The 18,043-nt window shown below is 39.0% G+C and overlaps 1 protein-coding gene across 1 annotated transcript in view; it reads left to right on the top strand.

Moving 5' to 3' along the window:
• Positions 1-6,450, top strand: part of HDAC9 (histone deacetylase 9) — a 278,058-nt gene extending 271,608 nt beyond the window's left edge. The window contains exon 25 of the mRNA XM_040591758.1: positions 5,028-6,450. Within this exon, the coding sequence (XP_040447692.1) occupies positions 5,028-5,067 (40 nt within the window). The 3' untranslated portion in view covers positions 5,068-6,450. The remainder of the gene's footprint in view (positions 1-5,027) is intronic.
• The last annotated feature ends 11,593 nt before the right edge of the window (positions 6,451-18,043 follow it).

Below are 18,043 nucleotides of genomic sequence, written 5' to 3'. Positions count from 1 at the left end.
TACCTACTTGTGCATAAACTTTTCAAAGCTTTTTTTGAAGTAATTTATACCCTTGGCACTCAGGCAGTGAATCCCACAGCTTCTTCAGGGACTGCACTTCTTTTTCTTTGTTCTTAACTTATTGATAAATTCAGTGGAGAGCCCCTAGTTCTTGCATCACAAGAAATAAAAGCAACTCTTTTCTTACTCATAGTCTCTGCCCCATTTCTGGTTTTAAAGGCTTCAGCTGTCTGTGTTCCTCCTGGTATGAAAATAATTTCTTTTTTCTGATGATTCTTGCTGCTGTCTGTGCCTTCTTTATTTTTCTTTGAAATGGAGTAAGAACTGTATGCAGGACTCCAGGTGTTGGGCACACTGTGTATTTACACAGTAGCATAATGTTGGGGAATTTTTTTCTTGTTTCTGTTGCTCTCTGCTCTTCTACCATAAACTCCAAGCTCTCAGTCATAGCCAACATTGTGTAGAAACAGTTATAGCTGTCTCCCCCACTGTTTTGTGGATTGTGTATTAGTTTATGTTTGTTTACCTTTTTTTTCCACTCAGAAATGGTGTTACGGGCTTTTGAACTGAGTAGTATCTGTAATTTGGCATCACCAACAAATGTTATTGCCTAAATCAACTGTTAGTCTGCCAAGTCTTTTTGAGATAATCTAGAGAATCCCTCCACGGTGAAAATTCACCAATATTATTATCCATTTCCTACTTTTGATGGATTGTTAATCTATGAGAGGACCTTCTCTCAGAACCCATGTTTCTCACACCATTTGGATAAAATTGTTTGAAGACCTTCTTTGCACAGGGATATCACTTGATCCCTTTTCCTTTATTTCCTTCAGAAACTTCTAACGAATTTTTAAGGCTTGCTTTCTCTGTGTTAAGACATAGCTCTTACCCAAGTTACTATTACCTAAATGCCTACTAATTCTATCACTGATTATAACTGCTTTCAGTTTCCCCATACAGACTTACTGTATCTCCTGTAGCTTCCAGAAGGGGACTTATATTTCTTACCTTCTATACCTCTTGTTTGGGTGCTGAGTTAAGCCGTAGAATATGCTCAATAATTATTTCTTTAGCAACATCATAATTGCATTCCCCTAGAATTCAGTGCACAAATATCATCTGCTCTTAGCAATTTGGCAACGTTTAATATATCAGTTTGTTCTAGTGCTGATTCAGTTTGAGATAGCTCATCTGCAAATAATAAAATCTCCCTGACACTTCTCCAGTGAACACAGATATAAATAGTTCATTTTCCTTTTGTGGTCTACCTTCCCTGATGCTCCTTTTATGCTTTGATCATTTCTTCTGGTGTATTTTGAAAGACCTTTTTATTATTAGTTTTTATGCCTTTAACATGTTGCTTTTCAGACTCTCCTTTTGATTGCCTCACTGAAGGTTTACATTTAACTTGCCAGAGTTTATAGTTCATTTAATTTGCCTTTTTTGGACATTACTTCCTCTTTTGAAAGGATATATATAGTTACCTTATCCTGCTCTTAAATATGATGGGGTTTACTTTTAGTTCCTTTTTCTTTAATCCATACAAAGTCCATTTTTACTAGGATATGCAGTTACTCAGGATCTCTTATATGATGTCTTTAGCCACTCACTGAATCATTTGCATAGTATAGAAAGGTATCTCTTTTTTCCCCAAACTCTCTGCCACCAGAGGATCACTTTTCCACTACAATGATCTTCCCCAGGACAGCTGAGTGCAGTTAGGAACCAATTATGGCATAAAAGAGACATACCATGCCAGAAAATCTATCTTTTGTTCAGCAGTTTCTGTGACTTGGAAACACCTTGAACTTTTATTCTTGCGTGTGTGATAATGTAGCTATGAGGAATTTCTGTAATTCTAATTTAACAAATACAGTAAGAAAAACATTTTTTTTTATTGTGTACAGGTTTTATCTAAATTTTTAAATATTAACTTTTTTTTAAGGTGTAGATGTCAACTATTTTAAATAATATTGTCAAAAATAATGCAGTTGTCATTTATTCACAATTGCCACAGAACAATACTTAAGACTTCATGCGCTTTGCCAGATTTTTCCATATGGTAGGATTTTTGCCTCATCTATTTCTTTTGTTTTAAGGTTTAAACAGAATTTTGTTTAGTGTTAACTTCAAAAAGACTACTTCATTCTGCCATAGTGTGAATCACACAGAGAGCGAGCTATAGGTGAGCACTCTTCCCAGCTCACCAAAATAAGCAGAGCAAGTGCAAGAGGGCTCTGGTCCTAGGAACTTGCAGTTTAAATAAGCCACAGTAAAGCCTTAATGAAAAATCATGGCTGTGGCTCTACAGCCATTACAGTCCCAATCAGTGTCTGAATCTGCTGACAGCACAGAATCAGTCTGGATCAGACCCGAGCTCCTAGCTGCATCTCTGAGGAGCCAGTCAGAGCGTACAGTACGGGATGGATTTTCTGCCTGCTTTATGTTTTTATGCCAGCTTTTTGTCAGCTACAGGAAGACTAACTGAACTGATGTAACTAACAGTGACATAACTGAAGTAACATAAATTTGACCTGTCAGACTCTGCCCCCTCCATATTTTTTTTTGGTTTTGAGAACTTTTGATTCCAGTGGAATGATTATGTATTGATTCACTGCTTAGTGTTATGGGACTACAGAGTTTTTGTACTCTACTAGCAGCTCTAAAACTTTACTGGCCCTCACACAAAACTCTGGCCTAAGCCATTATCCCATAAAAAATATATGTTTTTAATGATAAGCCATTGGCTCAGTCCAGTGACTTCTTTGACTCTAATAAAGTGAAGTTAAAGCAAACACATAAGTCTTCAAAAGGAGACTGCAGAAGGCTGTGAGAGTACCCACACTGAGTGACAACATCTGGATTTGCCAGGGTACCCTATAACCTTCTCTCCTGTTCCAGAAAGGACCTTGTGTCTGTCGCTTGCACTTAAAAATTACTGTTGGTGCTTAGGCTGTGGCTGATGCAGAATATTGGCATATTGTTGGAATATACTGTAATATATTAGAATATAGCACTTGAGTTCAGTCATAGCACTCAGGAGCACCCTCATCATTGAAAAATTTCCCAGGACTAAAACCCTGAGTAAGATCATCTGTCGATCCCACTATGGTCATAAGAACACCAGTCCCAGAAGCCAAATATATGTGAACAGACTGTTGCACGTACTGCTTCCCTAGATTATTATAAATAAATAAACCAGACCCCCACTTTCACTTCCAGAGGTTTTCCAGAGTTCCACTTCTTCTTCCTCTGCCAGTCTCCAGTTGAAGCCTATTGACAACTATTCCTTCTCATTCACTTACAGCGGAATGGAAAAACCAAACTGTTATCTGCTTCCAAATTATCCTCTTTCCAGACAGCCCCGTAAGGCCCTGGATGTTTAACAAGGTCTTATTGCACTTTTGGGTTATGACAGAGGACATACAGGTCTTCCAAAAGTGGCTGGAGAAAATGGAAGTGTGTGGTCAACACAACAGCAACATACACCATCACTATGAGTCCCCCACATGGTGCATGACCCTGTAACATACCTGAGGACCTCAGCAGCAGGCTGGGCTCCATCCGCTGCCAGCCAGAGCAATGCAAGAGAAGAGAAAGAGGCAGTACAAGAGGGTTTCACCTTGCCTTTTGGGAGTAAGGGAGCTGCAGTGGTTATTGTATGTAGGAAACATTCTCCACTGTGTGGTAAGGAACAAAAGATTTGAGATTTATAGATTGATAATCTCTTAGGGTCAATAACCCTTTGGAAAGCGATTAGTCTGAAAAAGTCTTCTTTTTCATATATCATTCATCTGACATATTTTTCAGCGTACTAGCTCTGATCATTCCAATTTGGAAAGGAACAACCTGTATAAAATCATTTAAAGACACACTGCTGAATTTTTCATTGGGTAAGACTTTAATAAACTCCAGATTCATTTAAAATTCTCTGGCTTCATTGCTGAATAAACTACCAAAACCCATGCAAGCCCCCATTAATTACTTTTTTTTCCATGGGATCTCATGAGTTTGTGCTTTCTAAGGGATGTTTTACTGCAGCCAGTTATTATACTGGCTTACAATATTTAAGTGGTAGATGTCTCATTTATTAATTTTCATGTACTTTTTACTCTCCCCCGATTTCAAAATTGCTCGAAGTGACTATTTTTAAGGTGGTCTTAAGCTCATTTGCTGCATGGTATTCTGCCAGATGGAGGTGAAAGATGGTTTATGTCCAAATTCTTATACCCTTCTATAGTGAGGTCTCACCATGATCTCAGAAGCTTCACGTTTTATAATTGCCACCATGATCCTCAGGTGTGGTAGCTTGCCAGATACAAGGAATAATGACACTTTACACCACCTCAGCGTATGTCCCCATTTTCTTATTGTTTGTTTCCAAGAGCTCATTTTGCCTAAGCTGAATATTTCGCAGAGGCTTTCAAATGAAAGATGCATGTATAATCTGACTTGATATTATTAATAGTTACCTTCTCCATGACAGTAATCTGCTGATCGAGTTCAGAATTTGGTCTCAGAAATTGCAGGCAGGCAGGCAATGCATTTATGAAAGCACATAGTCAGAAATCAGAGGACTGAAGAAAAACCCCAGAAGAAACACTACTAACTACTGGGCTGCTAGTGAACTATTTTGCTTTAATGGTATTGGGCCACTTGAAAAAATAAATGCATGCATTTTCAGTTGCAAAAGCTTGTAAAATAAAAGTATCACAGCTACTTTTTTCATGAAATTATTTGACTCTGTTGACACAAAGCATGTACATTTCTGGACAAAAAGTTATAAAATATTCTGACATATTTTAATATAAACAGGAACATTTTCAGTGATTGCTTGGATCTAAAATGTTTTTCCACTTGACATTTGTTTATACTTCCTAGGAAAGAAACTCTATTTATGGATAACTGAATAACACAAATAAACATCAGAGAGAGCTGAAAAATCAGCTTTGATTATGCATGAAAATCTACAATGTCATTGTGTACTCTTGTGCCGTATTCTGATTGCCTGTTTATTTTTACAGAGCTGCTGGCGAGCCCATGGAAGAAGAGCCAGCCTTGTGAAGTGCCAAGTCCTCCCTGATATTTCCTGTGGGTGACATCATTGTGTATCCCCCCAAAGCACCCTCAGACATGTCTTGTCTGCTGCTTGGGTGGCACAGATCAGATGGAACATAAACACTGGGCACAAAACTCTGAATAGCAGCTTCACTTGTTCTTTGGATGGACTTGAAAGGGCCCTAAAGTTTCCTTATATGTAACCGCTACAATTCTAGAGTTACAGTAAAATGGGCTTGGGAGAAAAAGCCTAGAGCATGCTTTTTATATGCTGTTTGACCCACTCACCAACATAAATTGTGAAACAGAGTGTTACAAAATTCTACATGATAGATTATAGATACGAGAGTTGCAACAGCCAGCAAAATACTCAGTAAACTCTATGAATCACTTTCTGACACTTTTTACTGGGTAATTTTTTTTCGTACTGCGTTAAATTGTTAATAGAATTTGTTTTCTTTGCTCTGTGTAATGAAAAAAAACCCACCACCTTTATTTTACGTGCCATTTTTTAACCCCCTGAAATGAGTTCTTAGCTGAATAAGTGAAAAAAGCATGTAAATTATGATAAGGAATTTTAGCTAAAGGGAAAGCACTTCTTAATGTACTATAAATCCCCTGAAGTACTGTGCTTGCTGGTGCTTTATTTTCTTTTCCCTTTTCCCAGCCATCCCTCCCCATTTTGTGTAATCTTTTCTATCATAAAAGTGCATTCACGATTCTCTAAAAGGAGTGCTATTCTGCCTTTTAAAAGAAGTGCTGTACCCTCTGTAGTTGACAGTAGCTCTCACCATATGTGCAGCAGAGATCAAGTATGGATGGCTTTTCAAATGTGTTTTTAGTTTGTTCTGAAATGTTTCTGCGTCCTGACTCTAAGAGCAGCGATCTTCACTAACTGTGTGCAGCTCATTTGAAGCTCAGGTGTTTCTGTGGAGGTTGTGTTGGAGGTGTTTTTTACAGGTCGTCATGTGGATACAAGCTAATTCTTTTATGTAGTCCTGCACCAAGAGAACTGATGTTGCTTAAGAAGCTTCAAAGGGTTTAGGCTTTATTTTAGATCCCCAAAGTGCAGCAAGATCTCCCTGTAGTGTGACTTAAGCTGTTTAGTTCCATGTTTGAGAACGTAACATAGAGTTGTGCCTTTAGCTGATAATGAACGCTTAAACTGTTACACATGTTGCCTTACCGTCAGAGAAAGAGATAGGGCATGTATGTAAGACTACTTCAAATGAACAAAACTCTGCTACAGCAACTTTTATTTTGCTTACAACTTTCTCACCTAATGAACCCTGGGAGATACCTTGAAGTATTCAACTTCCAGTATTTGATAGCTCGCTCAGCTTTTAAAAGCAAGTGATGTTCGTTTTTATATATTTTCCAAACTCAAAAGATTATTAAAGCCATAAGTGAAGACTGTCATGCTTTTTATTCTGAAATCTGAAAGGAACCTTAATTAAAACAAGATTTTGGGGAAGGCCGTGATATGAAAGATATGGAACAATATGGTTTCAGTTATAGACAGACTCAAACCTGTAAATCAAAGATGAAAGATTTCACTCAAATAGAATTATATAATTCTCTTTTGTTATGCAGTCAGACTATATCTTTCATGCATTTGGGTTTGTTTACGATTAGCATTTTAATTTTAAAGACTTTTATTACTTATACAAAAGCTCTCTGCTACAAGTTAGAAATCTGAAGCATGCTTTGAAAAGGGAAATCTAAAAGAGGAATGTCATTTCCTATAATGTGAAGTAAACTTTTATTCTGAAAGTCTTACTCTAAAATGGATATATGCCCCTCAGAAAGTGAAATAAAATTCTACCCCCCATTTACAAGCCAAAATCATGCTCATTTTAGTAATGCAAAGAGTCCCAGCAAGCTAAATTAACTCCTGGTGTAAGCCATCTTGCCCAACTTTGGGCTGTTCTGAAGGGGTTGTTCACATGACTAAAGCAATCAGGAGTTCATCCTGCATTTTCAGCAGACTTGTGATGGCAATCTTACTTACCATTTACTGCAATTTTCTTGTGGTTATTCAAGAAATTTCCCTTCAAGGAAACCAAGGACCATAGCTGATGAGTTGGGTAATTTGTAGAGCTTTTCACATTTTGAAATAATGGCTGCAAAATTTTAATTGGGTGCATAGTAAAAGCATCTTAAAATTAACCCCACAAATGCAAACTCTGCTCGTGCTGTTAGCTTGCATAAAATTGAATATGAATTGCAGCCTGAAATGTGAGTTACAAGCTCTACCAATTAAAGTCTATATTCTGGGGTGGAAATCAGCTAAAGCTGTCCTTTGTAGCTGGAAATGCTTTTAAAATGCCAGAATAATTTGAATTAAACCACATTATAAACTCACACTTAGGCATTTGTACAGGCGTACTCCCAGACAGACATCTAGACATGCTATTGGTTAAAGTTAGGATGATTTGGATAAGCAAATGTGCAAATAAACTGCACACAGATTGTGTCCAGAACTCTTTTCTCAGTGAAGTCAATAGCAAAAACCTCTTTGATTTCAATGAGAGACGGATCAGGCCCTGCTCTTTTTTTTCCTTTAAGTCCAGAGCACCATTACTTTTTGATTATGTCATTACAAGGCACCGTTCAGCCCTCTGGGAAATGATTGAGGCTTACAGTGAATATCAACACTTCCTTCAAAGCAGACCTGGGCTTTCCGAGAGGGCAGTTTCACTTGCTGCTGTTTTCTTCTCACAGTATTTTTTATTACCATCAATAGCTCCCCATGGATTACAGTTAAAATATCTCCCAGCAATTTTAGACATACTTCCAGGGAAATATTCATGCAGACACTCTTTACAATGCACAGTTTTAACTGGATTCAACAACAAATTCCAAGAATTTCAGAAAGATGCAGGAATTGCGTGTTTCTCCACTTCTAATATCCAAATTCAGGGGCTCAGGACCTGTTTTTGAGGAGACATCACAGTCTCATGTCTCTCATGGACCTCAGCTTCAGCTAGGGAGATTGACACCTCTGAAAATTCAGAACCCAGACATTTCAAACTGGCTGCCAAATCATGTACATCTGAGCTTAGATTACTTCTAAAAATGAGCTGAAATACGTCAATGAGATGAGTAAAGTAAATGGTGGCTTCTGTGTGTGATCCCATGCAGAAGGTGAAGCTGAGGAAGTGGCAGAGTGCCTTCTGAGCCAGGGTGATGCTCTGCCTGGTGCTGGTGGCACGGGGGCTGGAGGCAGGCAGGAGGATGTCCCACAGCTCCACCACCCGTGGCTGCCATTGCCATTAGCAGCAAATCTTGGCCTTGCAGGGGAAGCGTGCAGGAATCTGCACTCTGCCTCTGGATCAAGGTGTCCCTAAGCCACCAACTTCCAGAATGACAGATGCCTCAGTAGCAAATACCACTAACATGCTTGCTCCAGGTCATACTCTTCCCTAGTGTCAGGGACTAACTATTAATCTCAGTGGGACACTTCTTGTGTTCTTGTATTTCTCTTGTATTCTTAGGTCATTAAATACTTTTCCGGTATTCTTAGGTCATTAGATTCATAGTAGAAACTGAAAACTAAAGGAGATATGACTCAGGATATCAAGAAAAGAATTATTTTTATCCAGCTTAATGCTTTTACCTGGACTGGAGTGGGAACAGTGATGAGCAGTAAATCTCAGAACTGCTAAAACCTTGGAGTGTCTAGCACTTCATTTTTGGCCTCTGTGCACAGGATTTCTGTATGTGCCTATTTGGCTTTAATATAATCTGCAGCAATGAAGTGCTTGATTAAATGATCTTTTTTTCAGGCAACATTCCTAGTGAGTAATCAAAGTTCATGGGAACTTTGCCAGTGTAAAGATAACAGAATTAGTCCCTTCTTTAATTATGTACCTTCCTAATTTTACTTTTGATGAAAACGAAGTAACTAATTCCATGCGAGTGAGTCTGAGGAAAATAAAATCATTAAGCTATCTTAAATAAACATCATAAAAGAAAAAGAAAATATAAACAGCTGTTGGGCAAAGAAAGGTGGCTATTTCTTTACTTTGCAGAAAAGTCAACAACATGCTGAATGGAAGTGGCAAAATAAATCCCTCTCTGGAGTATGTGGTATTTGAGTCGGTGTCTTATCTAAGTGCAGCCTCCCTAAAAAGCTGAGAGTCATAACCAGAGATGAAATATTAGAAAGGTTTTGTTGCAGTCAACACCAGAGGTCCTGTAGAGAACAAGAATGTCGAGTCTGACTAATTTGTGTAGACAGACAGCAGGACACTTTCGGGGCAATGTGTCTGGGACGAAGAATTAGAAGGATCTTTTCCAAAGGCACTGATGGCTGTGAGGCAACTAACTTCTGTTAGCTTGCAGGGGCAAGGAGGTGCTCAGCGAGCATTTATTCTTTGGGAAATTCCCCCTCCATCCCACAAGCATGCCCACACGCATGCAGACATGAACAGTATTGTTTGTCAATTTTTTGTCCTAAGCAGCAGCAGCCAGGTGTGCTGCCATGACGGGTGTGCTGTGCATTTGCCCAAGAAGTTAGCCCCCAGCAGATGCTTCCTAACATGACTGATAGGGGAAATTTTTGTAATTTTTTTTCTCAATAGTGGCCTTTCCAGAAGCATAGCAGTGCACGGTTGTTTTATTTTAAAAGGTCACAATAGAGCTTTGTGAACCATTGTACTTTTTTTTTTTTTTTTTTTTTTTTACAGACTCCATATGGAAGTAAAACAGAATATGTACATGGTGGGGAGAACCTGCTGGGAAAGAATTTCTCTTAAATCAAGTTTCTGCTACCTGCTTTTCATCCTGGATTTGGAGGAGTTTGGTTTCTTAATTATAAATTAAGCTTTTGCTTTGCGTTATCACTTATTATTTTTTTTTAACCTATAATTGAATTCGCCCTTGTAGCACATAGAAAACCATCAAAGAAAGCCTGTCTTTTCAACAGATGCCCCTGTCCTTGGTGTGGGAATGAGAATAGCTTATCTTTGTCACTTCTAGCAGCAATTAAATACTTCATTTTTGTGACAGATCCAAACTGGAGTGGTATTTTACGAGTACAATTTAGCTGGCTGTCTGCTGATAGTTAAAAAAAGAAATTGTGAAACTCACATTCCACTCTAACCTCAAAAGGGACCCATTTTGATTTTAACAATGTAATATTTTCACTTGATCCAAAAGGTTTTTGTCCCATGACATCTTGTTACTAGCTCAGTTTTAGTCTCTAGCAAATAACACACCACAGAGAGCAAAGACCAAAAAGGAGATTCCAGCAATTATTAATTATATCTCTTCTGCACAGTCCTTCATCCTGCTCTGGTGCCATGCTCTGTGGTTCAGCATATTAGAATAGTTTATAGCAAAATATAAATCGTGCTGCACCATCAAAGATACTACTATTCAGATGTTAATTAGCACACTGTGAGTTGGGCTGTTATTTATAAGGAAGACATGCTTCTGCATAGATGGTCTAAAGGCAAGTGATGCATGAAACCAGTGGCACTGGTCCTGTGCAGTGAGAGTGATTCTGCACTAAGATCTCCACACATTATCCCCTTCCCAACAGTACGCCTGCATGGCCAGAGGCACATTTGCAATAGCAGAGCTGTAGGATGCCCTGATTCAAAGACCACTGAAATCTATTCTCTAACAGGCTTTGGGTAAGATCCGGAGGCAGCTAGAGAAGAAATATTAACTTTGTGCTCAGCCACACACACACTGCAAAAAAAGCACGGATACAGATCTGAACTTGGCCACACATGCCTGCTTCTGATATGAAGTGCCAGTTCTGCTTCTAGAAGAGTCTGTCTGAAAGAGCATTGACAGTAGTGAATATATTCTTTTGGCTTCAGGAGGGTGTATATGTCATGTATTATGGGAACAGGTTCATATTCATGTCTCTTGCTGCTTAGTTTACTGCTATTTGAAATTTCTTGATTGGCTTAATATTCCAAGTTAGGATGCAGTAGGAAAACATAAAGCAATACCTGGTGGAGTCATAACTAAAGCTTTCAAAGCAAACTTATTGTCGTGGGTTTTTACAACACTGACTTTTTGGTCTAGAGATGCATAGCTGAAATGTCTATTTTTTTCTTGAGAAATTGATGTTGCTATCTGTTTCTATGATAAAAAACAGTCCTTTTGCTCAGAGCACTAAAAGTTTATCTGTAATTTGTCTTTCCAGGCAGATCAGATTCTAAAGGATAAAGCATCAGTGGGACTGACCCAAAGGGCAACATTTTTAAAGGTCAATAGTAATATTTCCATAAGAGTAAAAGGAACCATTGTTATTATTCCTGATACATTTTTGTATCTGAAAGCATCCAATGAGTAATGTTAAGTAACATTGTGCTCAAAAACTTTGTTGATTATAGATATGTGAGCATTGGATTGGCGTGAAATAGACTTCAACTGAGTTGTTAAAATCCCTTTTGTTTTGTGTTTTGTATAATTCTTTGGCTATAGTCTTGTCCTAGTGATAATAAAAGCTATTTGAAGTAAGCTTGTTCGATACTCTGAGCTTTTTTTTTTTTTTTTTTTTTTTGCCTGAGTTTTTTGGTGGTTTTTTTTTTTAATCAGCGCTAAAAAGAAGGGCAGCTTTGAACATGCCACCCTGGTTGGATCATAGGAATCTGACTGTTAAAATATAAAGGGCAGAGCATGGTGAAGCTGGAGTGCATAAAAAAGGAACCACAAACGTTAATGTAAAAGTAATGTTCCATAGCAGGCTAAAAACGCACACAAAGCAGAGCATTGCAGAGCTCTGGCTTTAAAACCAAGCTCATATTCTGCAGTTCCTTTGGCTCATTGTCCTGAGGCGTTGCAGAACACATAATTCTCCTCCCAGTGAAACAATTTAAATGGTACATAGTCTGTTTTGAAAGCTGTAAGGCCCCTGTTTTGTGTGAGGTGGGTAATATCCAGCACGCTGCAGCAATACTCTGGACAACGGTATCGTGCCGGCCCTGCTGCTGTAAAACTCAGTTGTTATGCTGATTCTCTGTTTTGAGAAAGGCATCTTGCAAAAGCAGCGGTGTGGGGAAGGCATGTGTTTGCTGTGAGCACGCTTTGATCACTTGCACATCATCAAAAGTAGCTCACAAATTGAAATTGCTCCTGTGTGTGGAGCTTCGTGCACCTAAACTTGAAAACTGAGTGGGCAGAAGGGTGGCTGGGGAAGTACTGGGACTTGATTTCCACGTGCAGCTCCCTACCTCTTGGCATGTATACAGAGCTGCTCCAGAGGTGAGTTAAAATGAAAATGAAGCAAAGCAGCATCCTATAATTTTAACTTTGTTTCATTCTTCATAATAACACTTCTTTTTCCTTTCTGGGGAAAAGGACCCCAGCCCCAGAAATGCATAGCTCCATTCCAATCAATAAAATACTGTTTGAAAGTTTGGATGTGTAACACATAATTTCCTTGGCATATTTCAAAGAAGTTCCGTGCCCAGAGGAGCTTAATCTATCCAGTCCATCTATCTGCTTCTCTGCTTTGCTTGTTTCCTGTGATTCTATTGTGATAAATTGCAGAGCCCTGTGAAAAATTGCATTCATCATGTCTTTCTGGCTGCCTCACCTGCATTTTGTACATTAAACCCTCTCTCCTGGGACTAGTTCTAACATTCCAACCTTGTGAGAGGTTCCAGCTAGACACCACTGCTGCTTTAAAATCAACCTGCCACAGAAATGACCCTGCCTTTGAGAAGCGGAGTGGGTTTTTGGAAACCTTCAAGCTAACAATGCTTCTAGGAATCTCCTTTAGATGGGTGGGAGTGAATTCTTCCAGATTCCTACTCTTGTGCTTTTTCACTGCTTCCCCTGGAGATCCTCCTCCCCAGGAAAAATTTTTCTTTCCACTGGCAGCTTTGAAAGGACTAGCAAGAGTTGGATGGCTTTTTGTCAGAAAGGGTAAATTGTGAGATAAAAGCTGAATAAATGTGTTGAGCCATTGCTCTTCTTAATTATTCCTGACTCTTTTCCCTGCCAAATGAAAGTGATGCTAAAATTATGGTTTCAGCATGCCATTGAGATACTTTTTTACTTTTTTTTTTAACAGAAAAGGGTCTTATTTTTCTTTTTGCTATCACAGTGCCCCAGGTACAGTACTTCGTCCATACAGGTCTCCCAGAGTCCTAGAAAATAGAGTTTCAGGATTCTTGTTATATCCTTTGCTGGGCTTGCTTGTAAAAGCCAGGACGTTCAGTGAAAACCCAAAGTGAAGCTCTATACATTACTAGAGTAAGGGCATTGGTCCAGGATTTTGCACAAACTTCAGCTTATTTACCACTCCTAGCATGGATGCTGCTTCAGGCTGAACTTCTCTGTCCACATATCACTGAAAAATACCCAGCTTGCTGTGACTGCCACATTAAAGTCTTCATAGATTATTAATAACTAAATAGAGCATTGCTGGTAAGATTCCAGGTTACCTCTTTTGTGGTTTATTTTAGTAACAAGCAACATCACTTTACAACATTCAGATCATTGTGGCATTTAAATCCATTTTTCTTTATCTAATTAAATTTTAGTCTGTGCTAAAGTTGTTAAGTGTTATCAAAACAAAATACCCATCAATCAATTAATCACAGTAAAAGCATGCATTACAAATATTTATGTTCCCCCAAACCAATACAGGTTCACTTTCCACATTCATAGTACCTGATCTTAGCTGTGACAGAAGCCCAGCCTAACTACATGCAATTCTATAAGATTTTACACAGTAACAAAGGATAAGAACATAACTGGGGTTATTTGTAATATTTTTTTTCTTAGCTTGTCTTGTCTTTTATTGTCTAAATTCTGCTTTCCTACTTTGGTTATGTCGGGCAACATAATCAGTAAAGGTCTAACATTTTTCTCAGTATTTTAGACAATCTAGTCTTGAGAATTTTATTGGAACATTTATAGTTAACCTAGTATAGAGTTTTTAACTACTCTAGTCTTTTTACAAATAATTTGGCCTCTGAGTGGGGATAAATTAAATGGTTCCCTGTTCTAGCTACCAAATGCAGCAGGAAAAATAATAACTGATTCTTAGGAAACAAAACCAAAATTAACTTTGTAATTTATTTCTCTCATTCTCAGCCACATATCTTTCTCCCTTCAAAATCACCTTATATAAATATGTATGATGTTAGCTAAAATGTAAATAAATGTGTGTTGTCTGTCACTACATCTGATATGTAGCATTTCTTCTGCCACCTTAGCCAGAAAAGCCAGTCCCCATTCCTTCTGAGCTACTGCCTGCCGTGGGCGTTTGGGTTCGTACTGAAAGTTGAGTACGTAGTTTAAGAACAGCTGCAACAACACACATAAAAGAACAGTGAAAAGAACAGAAAAAACTTGAAAAATTAATATGTAGGCCCCAATTATCTTTTAAAACGTCCAGCAAATTATTTCATGAGAAGCATCATCACAGTGTAGTATTGTCTTGCAATGAAATCTTTGGAATTTTTAGGAATATAAGATGCTGAAAAACCTCTCCATCTTCATTGACATACACTAGCTCTTCCTGCCTCCTTTAGGTCTGTATCTGCACTGGGGACATAAATCTAGAGTGATATGGATAGCTCCTCCTGAATCCTTTTTGTAATGTCAAAATTGGCGTGTAGTCATGATTGCTGTCCTTTCCTCCTCTGTAGATGTAACTCTTTCATTACTGGTTGAAGGTACGATATGGAAGGAGCGGTCCTGGTTACAAGGCATGATTCCCCCGACTTTTATGTAGATCGCTGCTTCTTGCTGTTGATGAACATGCCTCCCATGGGGATATAAGTAGTCTACTGATTGACCCGATAAGGTCTAGTGAGAAATCATCATGCCTAGCAAGTATCTGGCCACACGGAAATTTTAATTTTATTTTTTTTTTTAGGTTACAAGAAAAACATACCATAAAAAAATGTATTGGCATTAAACCCAAAATGCTGACAAATTGTCACTACTAGTGCACACCATGTCTCTCTTTCTCTTCCATTTCACTGGGAAGTAGACTCACCCTGAATAGCAAAATGGCTCAAACTAAATTGCTTTTTTAGCATATTTTAAACCCGATTGGATTGAGGAAAATTTTATTTCACTGGAACTCAACACAAAAATCCAAGATCCTTGTAAACACCCAGGATTTCATCCTCACAACAGCCGCAAAGCAGGCCAGTTGTGGCCTCTTTTCACAGATAGGATTAAAAGGGTTGTTCAAGGATCCACAAAGAGCTTGTAGCTGACAGAAGAATATCCTGAGCTACAGTCCTAATGCCAAGCACCCAGACAGTCCATGTGACTATATTTCTTCCAGATGCCTTCACACTATAAAGTGTGTGTGTATTTGTGACTTTAGATGCTGAATCTGCCTCTTCTAATTTTAGCTCATTGTTTTGAGCTTGCTTGTTCTCTGGCATGTGTATTACTTACTGGAACATTGCTAAAGAACAAAAACTTGTATTTATTTTTTCAAAGACAACTGTATGAGCATATAGAGGAGACATGGGATTTTTATGAATCATATCCTGTAGTTTCCTTGTCTTTTTTTTTTTTTCCTTACTTGCTCCCTGTTTTTCAATGACCTTCACAAAACAGAATTGTTTGGGCTGTTTAAAAACCTATGCACAGTAACTAGACCTTTTCTTTACCCTACTCTATGTGTTGGCTGCTGTGATTTGAATGTAGATTGCAAGGAACACAAAAATATCAACAAATACTGCACTTGTGTAAAGGATAACAACTGAACCATTTCAGATGAGGCTTCAGGTGATTTGGAAGGAAGTTATCTCAGGACTCTCACTTACAAACATAAGGTTGTGGTTCTTATTACCAAACAAAGAAACATCAGCCCAGTCCTTATGCTCCATATTAACCTTAGGGATTCAATGAATAGAGAAGTTAGAGCAGGCATAGGTTGCACGCACCAAGTCCTCAAAAAGGAACGTAAAGCAAAGCCCTGTACACTGCAAGTTGAGTCTGGAATTTTGGAGAAAAATGGCTTCTTCCTAATCTGCTTCTATTTTCTGCCTACTTGGACTTCCTTTGAGTGCTAATGCCTTTTTAAGACACATTTTGTTAGATCCTCCTATATACAGTTGTCTAAGCATCTTCTTGAATGCATGAAGGAAGCAGGGTGGTACATGTCATGAGATAACCCTTGTTAAGCTGTAATGTTGGAATGCACCTTTCTGTAAGGCTCTCTTAGGAAGTTTGAGGTGTTACACTGAAAATACATGCTCTTAACTATAGGCAACCAAGAAGCTGGAGACATGTATGTGCATATTTCAAGCATAATGAGTGAGACATGCATGGGTACTGTGCACCACATACCCACAGAATCCATGGTGAAGAGACATTCAGTGTAGAGCACTAGGACAGGATTCAAAAGGTCTGGGACATCCTTCACCCCCTTGCAGAATCAGAATAAGCTGCTGGAGAGAACCCTGTGAAAGCCCACAGAAGGTCTAAGCCCAGCCTCATGTGCTGTCAGTCTCAGAGGTGAGTGGGAAGGGCTGAGAAAACTCCACAGCTGCACCTGAAAATGAGTCATTAACTGTGATATGGACACCAACTGATACCTGAGCAGCCCGAGGAAAGTTTAAACTGAGATCACAGCAAAAGGTGTCTGCTGAGCTCCAATTTCATGTACCCATCTTTGGTTCAAAAAGAAAGAAGAAGCAAATCATGATACAAGAGGAATTACCCCAACTACGTAATATCTATCACCTCCTCATATTATGCATATGTCTTTATGAAAGGAATTTTAAGGACAGTGTGAACTATGTCTAGAAATTGAAAGGAAAATATACTTCAAGGAGAGACTATACTGTACACTCTGTGATTCCATGATTCACACGTGGCACAAATTTTGCTGAAGGGGGTGTGCTAGGCCACACAGGCATATCAGAGGGGAAGAGACGCGCTGATCACATTGGATCTCCCACTTCTTCTCCATACTGTAATAACCGTATAAATTCTCCATAGCGGTGTGCTAATGACAAGCTTCTTGGCAGCAGCCTCTGAGAGGTACTGTACGTGGAGTTGGGCAAACCTGACACGGCTGAGACCTTGGCAGGAGTGCTGGCAGCAGCACCCCTGTTGCTTTGCAGGCTTTTAGACCAAACGTAATACGTACATGAGGGATACTAGGCCGACTGCCCAAGAAAGATGAGATTTGAGATACATGCAGTATGTTTTCTGATGCTATGATATACATCCTCAGGCTTCTGCCTTTAGTTGTGCCTGTGCCTACAGGATTTGTATCTAGTATCTGGCTTATAGCAGGAACAAACCAACACGAGGGCTGGTGTGAGCCTGCATAATCACACAAGTCCAAGATACTTTTTTTACGACAAATATAAAGGTATTAGGCTGACTGAAGTCACAATCTTAAAAATGTAACTAATGATGATTATTGAGGAATGCTGCCTGGAGGAACAGAGTCAGACTATTGTTAAAATATATAAAATAAAAGGTATCGGTATGTCCTGTTGCTGGTGCTGAGCTGCAGCACCAATTTTGTGATGAACATTTCTCTGCTCCTTAGTTCACCAGTCTCAAAACATAGTAATAATTACCCTGTATCTGTATATGTTGTGAAGTGCACTGAGAAAAAAGATACTGAATTCTACTGAAAAATACAGATTTTTATAACCACAATACTGCCTTCTTTAAAATCCTAAATTAACTGTATTATAGGCATTTACATTTTCTTCAAGATCATGCTTTTATATGATGTTTTAGTAAGTCACAAAACATCTGTGCTAGGCTTTCAAAGGCCTGGCTTCTTCACCCTGGTGGGCAGTGCCTGCTGGTGTTCCCAGGGCTGCGGCCGGGCTGCCTCCCAGTGCTGTGAGCATCGACATTGCCCGAGCCCTGCTGGCTGCCACCTCCTGGGCTCCTTTCCTGCACAAGCCCTGTTATGATCCTTGGGGTAGGTATTTTCAGAGGATGTCACCCTGCTCATGCCTTGCCAAGGGGGGGGGGGGTTGTGATGAGGCACCTTCCCTCCCCTCTGGAC

The sequence above is a fragment of the Falco naumanni genome, chromosome 4, assembly GCF_017639655.2.
Source record: "Falco naumanni isolate bFalNau1 chromosome 4, bFalNau1.pat, whole genome shotgun sequence".
In the NCBI taxonomy this organism is placed as follows: domain Eukaryota; kingdom Metazoa; phylum Chordata; class Aves; order Falconiformes; family Falconidae; genus Falco; species Falco naumanni.
This window is presented reverse-complemented; position numbering and strand designations above follow the sequence as displayed.